Source organism: Lolium rigidum, chromosome 3 (genome assembly GCF_022539505.1).
Source record: "Lolium rigidum isolate FL_2022 chromosome 3, APGP_CSIRO_Lrig_0.1, whole genome shotgun sequence".
Lineage (NCBI taxonomy): Eukaryota > Viridiplantae > Streptophyta > Magnoliopsida > Poales > Poaceae > Lolium > Lolium rigidum.
The window spans coordinates 239,542,001-239,550,685 of record NC_061510.1 but is presented as its reverse complement, the minus strand read 5'-3'; the positions used below and the strand labels follow the sequence as shown (position 1 = coordinate 239,550,685).

The window sequence follows — 8,685 nt, the reverse complement described above, 5'->3', positions numbered from 1 at the left end:
CTCGATCCGACGCCGTTGGAGACGTTTTGGAAGACGCAACTAGAGATGCTCTAAGTCGAAATTTCGGCCAGGGAGCCTCAAACGGGCTGGAGATACTCTAAGTCGGGATTTCGGCTCGGGGCCTCAAACAGCTAGAGATGGGCTCTAAGTCAGCGAGCAGGTCATCGGGGGAGGTGCTATACACCGATCGGGTCGGTGCGGATGGGGTGCCGCACACCTCCCGACCCGGCGGTTGTATAGTGGGCCGCGGCCCATCAGGTAATTTTCTTACTCCTTTTCTTTTCTGTTTATATATTTTCATTTTTTAAAAAGCAGAAATATTTTTAAAATCCGTTTGTTTTGAAATCCGAATGTTTTAATTTTTATGATTTTTTTAAAAAATATTGTTTTCAAAATTTTTTGAAAAATTCATAAATTAAACATTTTTTAAATTTAATTTTTTTTTGAATTTTCTTTAAAATTTAAATTTTTTACGAACATGAACATATTTTAAATTTGAACATTTTTACAATATGAACATTTTTCGAAGATGAACATTTTTCGAATGTTAACAATTTTTTAACTTTGAACAATTTTTAGATTTGAACATTTTTCAAATTTATTTTTTTTAATTTTGAACAATTTTAAAGTTTGAACAGTTTTTAGAATTGAACATTTTTTAAATTTGAACGTTTTAGAAATTTTCAAAAAAAAAGGGAAATGAAAAAGAAACAAAAAACAGGAAAAAGAAACAAAAACGAAAGAGAAAAAATAAACAAAAAACGAAAAAAGAAGAAAAAGGCCGAAATGGGCCGGGCCCTATACCTGACCAGGGGTGTGCGGCACAGCGTACACACCGATCTGGTCGGTGTATAGGATTTGCCGGTCATCGGTCCCAATCCTTGATGTGTGCGCCTGACCGGATCAGGGCCTTCTCACACCGCCCGCCATGCCGATTGATCTCGTCGCACAGCGACCCGCCAAGTATGGGCACCAAGCCCCCCTGCACGAAAGAAGGCGCCGGCCACCACCCCCGACCCACCTGCCACCTCGCGCCTGGGCGTGATGCAGCTGGCTGCTGCTCCATCCTGACTGTCTCAAAGCAAACTTTGCCCATAGACGGACAAGATACCTCGTGCACCCATGCCTGGTGTACAATCGTATTTTCTATTTAAGAAACATGATTTTAAAACAGTTAGAATTTATGCCATGCGTTTATATTTGAATAACTTATTACTAAATATTACTGGAATCTAACGATGATTTACTAAAAACATGTGCTAAACAATTCAATTTGTCCGTGGAAACACAAAAGCATTATGCTATAGCTTCAAGATATCCGCAGCCTCACTGCACGGTGTAGCAGCAAATACATAGCGTCCATGGCCATCTGTTCCTTCTGGAGCTCTTGTTATTATACTGGTCTTCAACATAGTCTGCATCAATGTTTTCATCCATTTTCTTTGCACACATACTCTTTTCACCAAGATTATCCATTATTTGTTCTCGCACATCATCTGCTCCAGTGTCTTGCGCGTGATCCCTTTCCTCAAAATTTCCCATGCACCATGCTTCAGTTGCTTTCTTTCCACCAACATTTTCAGCTAGCTTACTTCCTTCCGTGTCATTTGTGTGTTGTACAGCATACAACTCTGTGCCTTCAGTGTCATCTATGTGCTTACTTCGTTCGGTGTCATCTGTGTGTTGTACAGCATACATCTCTGTGCCTTCAGTGTCATCTCTGTGCTTACTTCGTTCGGTGTCATTTGTGTGTTGTACAGCATACATCTCTGTGCCTGCATCTTTGGTCAACAACGGTGCACAACATAAGGTAACCTGAGTTTGTATAATCTAATAGGGAAAATGTATAGATAGTAATGGTGCAACAAGCTTTCAGGTAGTTTTACTTGCGAAAATAAGGAGTGGCCATAGTACTTTTGGTTGTATGCATGCACTTGCTTATCCAGTACTATTTCATGCTAGAAGTGCAAGTCGGGTCAAATGGCGTGTGGAATGGCATAGTGTCAATATACTCTTTGAAGCTAAAAATTGTTACAGTAATCACTGTGGAAACATTATGAAATAAACTTCACATTTAATCAAAACTTCAAGCTATTTATGCTTCATGCGTGTGAGCGGAACCATGAAATTATTTGTAGAATAAAATTGTTTATCAACTTTCAAGTTGTCCAAAAGTGGCGCATCACTTTCGAAGAGAACACAATGGATGTAAAACAGACGATGAAACAGACTTGTTTATCAAAGACTGCTTACTACTTGTTGAACTTCAGCAACCATGAATCATTTGAGAGGATCACTATCTTGTACCAGAGACAACTAAAATGTGAAAACTCAGATTCGCACCTGATACCAGGCAGTGTTGCCCTTCTGCAATGCTTGTTTGGTCTGCAGTAGTTACGAATATAGAGTCGACTTGCTTTAATTCATTTCCCACCGGCACAAATTTTGTTCTAGAAGATTCAGACTCACCATTTGATTCTATTTTTTCTGGTATTAGTAATGGTTCAGACATAACAAATGCTTCGTCAGATTTGAAAGCAGCATCAGTTTTCTCAACCAAGCAAGTCAACTGCGCCAGAGCTTTGGACCTCTTTTCACTCAGAAACAGAACATTTTTGTATACTACCCAGGGATCGCTCTTCAATAGCACGTCTTGACATTCGGATGCATACTCTTTTATCTTTGAGCGTTCATGCGGTGAGAAAATCTGAAAGAAACAGAACATTGTTAAAATGACAATTTTCCAGAATATAATATAAATACGACACGTTTACAAAATATTATGTTCACCTTGGAACGGTCACAAGCTTCAGGTATTTTTTCAGGATAACACATCATTACCGCAGCAGTTGCAAGTTTGATTGCACTCCAACCCACAGTGTCCATGGCTGATGTATTTTTAATAGACTCGCGAACAAGGTCAAAGAATACAGAGTGTTTCTCCATCGATAAATCGTTACGATGGAGAATGGCAGCCTTCTGAGCAATATGGTTATTAACCTGGATAAAAGAAAGGAGCATTCACTCATCACTTACATAATAAACATGAAAGTGCAAAAAAAAAAAAAATAGAAAGGCACAGCACGAACTACTGAAACCAGTTAAGATTCTTAAATGTGTACAGTATGTCAATAAAGAACATTTTAGCAAGTGGCAACAAAGCAAGTAGGTGCACAATCAATCAGAAAACCAACATTGCATGGCATGCAATAAATCAGATAAACTGCATGCCAGACATAAGCCAAGCAGTAAGCTCACCATCTCTGGCTTCATATCAAATCCATATCGACTTAAGAACATCTCAAATCGTTTGCTCATGGGGAGGCAAACCTTCTTAGCCAGCACTGTTTTTTCCTCCAGCACTAGATATCCCATGTTATTCTTCAGACCCCACATAACCTCCTCCACATTATCATCATAGAGACAGGTTATTTCCTGAAAAATGAAAATGGTCATCTATACGGCATGTACATGTAAAAGACACAATCAAAGCTGATGGATACACACACCATGTTTCTTTCTATTATCCTTTTATATTCCTCCCTCTCAACAACTAGCTTCTCCTTGGAGTCACACCACTTCTTCAAAAACTCGACCAGGTTGGCGTGAATATCCCCAGTTTCAAGGTTAATGGCAATAGACTTGTTCTCGAACAGTAAAAGTTCTTTAAGCCAGATGGCCTGCAGATGAAATACATAAGAGCTAAGCACATTTAGAGAGTATAAAAAAACTTGTCAATGTCACGCAATGTATCTCAGTCATGAAAGAAAGCCAGGTATTATAGTAGAGTATCTCTTAAACATAAAGACATATTGTTAAGTCTTTATTTATAGATTCTTTCGGCTGTGCTCCCAACCTGTTGAGGTGTTAATCTAGAGGTTGATAATTTGAAAACTATAGCAGGACTCTAGGTAGTAGTGCGGTAGTGGCATGTCAGTCTCATTCATCCATACCTAGCAGAGACAATATATGAAATTAGTGCTATTACAACCAAGGTTTCAACCTGCACCACTCAAGTTTGAAGTATCTCCTAGCAGATGTCGGGTCGAGTAAGATGGTGCACAATGTCCACTACAGTACAACAAGGTGAGGAAGATTGATCGGTCAAGAAATTAAGATGACCAGCCAGCTTGATTCTATGGGTTTGAGCTCGAACTAATTCCCAGATCGGGTCATCTTGATATACCATGTTAAACCTTAAAACTGTGGTATAAGTTGATATGTGAAGCCCGAGGGGCAGGGGCAGCACGTATACTACAAGAGAAGAGGCCAAGACCTAAACTGCTGTTGAATACTATATTACAGCTGACACTTTCTTTAACTGTTTCCTGGGAATATACCTCTGTTTGACTGACTACTTAACCCTAATAAGTTCAACAACCCCAAATAGCATACTGAATTTATCGCCAAGTTTTTTGCTGTTCCAATTCATTAATAAATACTGAATAATGAGTTGGAAGTTGAAATTTCAACCCCTGAATGCAAAAGTAAGAAGATTGGAAATAAAAAAAAATTGATGAATACTACAGTAAATTTTGCAAGCAATACTCTCTTTAAATTGGCAACAAGCAACATAAGGAAACAGGCAACAAAAATACTAAGGAAATAAAATGGTCGGGACTGTGGGACTGCTAACATTTTTCAGCCAAAGTTCATCCGCGAAGTACGACCAGATGTCCTGCATACAAAATAAACAATTGGTGGGTGACAATGGATTTTTCAGCTTTGAAAGACAAAATTAAGGAGAACAAGCAACGAATTCCAAACAAATTTAGTACATTATAATCTTTCTTTAGGTGGGCCCCATCAAATGAGAAAATTCCGAAACCAGTAGGAGTCTCCAATAGAAGCCTGATTATTCCAGCAGTCCTAAGAATGCTTCCTGCAGAGAAATCAAGCAAATATAACTAAGCGGGATTACATGGACGACCCCCACCCCAGTCACTAATGGCCGATACCAATAGCCAGCCGGTGGATCTGAGACTGTAGTGGAGCGGAAGAGATCTAAGACGCCGCTGGATAAAAGAGGAAATCACGTCGCCAAAATTCGGTCCTCCTCACCGCGAGGCAAAGGCTCCAATCTAGGGTTTCTTTTCTTATCCTCACCAGCACAGAGTTCTCCAGCAAGGTCCCGTGGTAGTTCGAGTGTGAGGAAAAGCTTACCTGCGAGGTGGCGCGGAGGCGCTCGCGGAGGCGCTGGCGGAGGCGCTCGCGGACGAACTTGCAGGCGCAACACGACTCGACGAGGCAAGCGCTTTCGTCGTCGCCGCATCCTGCGCGAATCAAAGGGTTTTGCGCTTCCACTTGCACTTCAGGACCTCGGCCACTTGAATCCTGACCGTTCAGGGCTCCTTTGATTTAAAGGATAGGAAAGGGGCAGTGCTGAGGATCCTCCGGAGATATTCCCCCCGAACCTCCGCCTCCTCTGCCCGACACGTGTCCTTCAGGACAACACCCATGTGAAGCACTCAGGTTCCCACCCTGCGCACGCACAAAAAAAAAATCCCCATAGACAGGACAAACACGCCCCTACTGGCCGCACATTCATCCCCCGACGCACGGACCTCGCCGGCGATGCATCGACTCCGGTTGGCAGCACCTCCACCCGTCTATGCAACATCGGGACCTTGCAGCACCGCCGGTAGCACTCCGACGGCTGAGAGCACGGAGTCGGCGTCGAGGTCGGCGGGCTTGCAACACCACCACGGATCTTGACGGCAGGCTTGCAGCATGGAGGTGGCGCCGTCAACGGCGACGTTCACCGCTCGCAGCTCCAGCCGCCGCTTGCAGCTCCGGCGGCGTAGCGTTGCAGCTCCGACGGCGCACCATTGCAGCTTCGGCCGCCTCTGCCGCCTCTTGCAGCTCCGACAGCGTAGCTTTGCAGCTGTGGCGTCGCACCATTGCAGCTCCGGCGGCGCATCATTGCAGCTCTGGTGGCATACCATTGAAGCTTCGACCGCCGCTTGCAGCTCTGGCGGCGTAGAAGCTCTGGCGGCGCAACTTTGCAGCTTTTGCCTCGCACCATTGAAGCTTTGGCCGCCGCTTGCAGCTCTGGTGGCACACCTTTGCAGCTCCGGCGGTGCACCATTGAAGCTTCTGCCGCCACTTGTAGCTCCGGAGGCGCACCATCGCAGCTCGCCCCGCGCATGATTGCAGGTCCCCGACGAATGATTGTAGCACCGCCGCACCTTGCAGCTTCGACCTCGACGCATAATTGCAGCTCCAGCGGCCCTCCTTTGTCACATCGCGCCCCCATGGATGGCAGCGCCACCGTATGCCGGGCACAGGGCGACGCGGTGGATGGCGGCGGCGCACCCTGTACAGGGAGGCGGGTTGGAGGTCGGCAGCGGCGGTCCCCGGGCACATGGCGGCGCGGTGGAAGTCGGGGAGGCCTCCCCGGCGGCGGTGCTCGTCTTGTCGCAGCGAGCAGTCGCAGCACCGAAGGTGCGCCGCCAGGTAAGACGCGCGGCGGCGGCGCTCCGGCGGCCCAACAATAGGTGCAGTGCAGGATGCAGCGGGAGCTCAGTCGGGCTCGGTCCGGCGGACACAGCGCACGGGACTGGTTTAGGGATTTTTTCGGTGGAGAGAAGATGGAAACGAGATGCAAGAGGATAGGGATAGCAACGGGAGTGGGCCAAGGACGTGTGTGGTCCACGTGATGAGGAGCATCCAACGACGCTCGAGCCGGAGGTTAGGGCATCTCCAACCACGCGAACCAAACGGACGCGCTGGGCCGTTCGGTTTGGGCCGTTTGGGTGGCTGATACGTCTCCAACGTATCGATAATTTCTTATGTTCCATGCCACATTATTGATGTTATCTACATGTTTTATGCACACTTTATGTCATATTCGTGCATTTTCTGGAATTAACCTATTAACAAGATGCCGAAGTGCCAGTTGCTGTTTTCTGCTGTTTTTGGTTTCAGAAATCCTAGTAACGACATATTCTCGGAATTGGACGAAATCAACGCCCAGGATCCTATTTTGCCACGAAGCTTCCAGAAGACCGAAGAGGAGACGAAGTGGGGCCACGAGGTGGCCAAACCCTAGGGCGGCGCGGCCCTTGCCCTGGCCGCGCGGCCCTATGGTGTGGGCCCCTCGTGCCGCCTCCTGACTTGCCCTTCCGCCTTCTTAAAGCCTCCGTCGCGAAACCCCCAGGACCGAAAGCCACGATACGGAAAACCTTACTGAGACGCCGCCGCCGCCAATCCCATCTCGGGGGATTCAGGAGATCGCCTCCGGCACCCTGCCGGAGAGGGGATTCATCTCCCGGAGGACTCTACGCCGCCATGGTCGCCTCCGGAGTGATGTGTGAGTAGTCTACCCCTGGACTATGGGTCCATAGCTGTAGCTAGATGGTTGTCTTCTCCCCATTGTTCTTCATTGTCGGGTCTTGTGAGCTGCCTAACATGATCAAGATCATCTATCTGTAATTCTATATGTTGCGTTTGTTGGGATCCGATGAATAGAGAATACTTGTTATGTTGATTATCAAAGTTATGTCTATGTGTTGTTTATGATCTTGCATGCTCTCCGTTATTAGTAGATGCTCTGGCCAAGTTGATGCTAGTAACTCCAAGAGGGAGTATTTATGCTCGATAGTGGGTTCATGTCTCCGTGAATCTGGAGGGGTGACAAGAACCTCTAAGGTTATGGATGTGCTATTGCCACTAGGGATAAAACATTGGTGCTATGTTCAAGGATGTAGTCACTGATTACATTACGCGCAATACTTAATGCAATTGTCTGTTGTTAGCAACTTAATACTGGAGGGGTTCGGATGATAACCTCGAAGGTGGACTTTTTAGGCATAGATGCATGCTGGATAGCGGTCTATGTACTTTGTCGTAATGCCCAATTAAATCTCACAATACTCATCATAATATGTATGTGCATGGTCATGCCCTCTCTATTTGTCAATTGCCCAACCGTAATTTGTTCACCCAATATGCTTGTTTATCTTATGGGAGAGACACCTCTAGTGAACTGTGGACCCCGGTCCAATTCTCTTTACTTGAAATACAATCTACTGCAATACTGTTCTACTGTTTTCTCGCAAACAATCATCATCCACACTATACATCTAATCCTTTGTTACAGCAAGCCGGTGAGATTGACAACCTCGCTCGTTTCGTTGGGGCAAAGTACTTTGGTTGTGTTGTGCAGGTTCCACGTTGGCGCCGGAATCTCTGGTGTTGCGCCGCACTACATCCCGCCGCCATCAACCTTCAACGTGCTTCTTGGCTCCTACTGGTTCGATAAACCTTTGTTTCATACTGAGGGAAAACTTGCCGCTGTACGCATCACACCTTCCTCTTGGGGTTCCCAACGGACGCATGCTGTACGCGTATCAAGCTCTTTTTCTGGCGCCGTTGCCGAGGAGATCAAGACACGCTGCAAGGGGAGTCTCCACTTCCCAATCTCTTTACTTTGTTTTTGTCTTGCTTTATTTTATTTACTACCTTGTTTGCTATATCAAAAACACACAAAAAATTAGTTACTTGCATTTACTTTATCTAGTTTGCTTTATTTACTACTGCTAAAATGGCCACCCCTGAAAATACTAAGTTGTGTGACTTCACAACCACAAATAATAATGATTTCTTATGCACACCTATTGCTCCACCTGCTACTACAGCAGAATTCTTTGAAATTAAACCTGCTTTACTGAATCTTGTTATGCG

General features: G+C 45.5%; 1 protein-coding gene across 1 annotated transcript; it reads right to left on the bottom strand.

Annotated features, from left to right (window-relative positions):
* Window positions 1-1,326: 1,326 nt before the first annotated feature.
* On the bottom strand, window positions 1,327-5,272 carry LOC124696236. Its single transcript, XM_047228992.1, has 8 exons — window positions 5,164-5,272; window positions 4,779-4,882; window positions 4,637-4,678; window positions 3,510-3,680; window positions 3,259-3,435; window positions 2,791-3,000; window positions 2,344-2,707; window positions 1,327-1,781 (listed from the first exon to the last, which is right to left on the bottom strand). Exons 1-8 carry the CDS (start codon window positions 5,270-5,272, stop codon window positions 1,327-1,329), a joined length of 1,632 nt encoding a protein of 543 aa, XP_047084948.1.
* Between the last annotated feature and the right edge of the window lie 3,413 nt (window positions 5,273-8,685).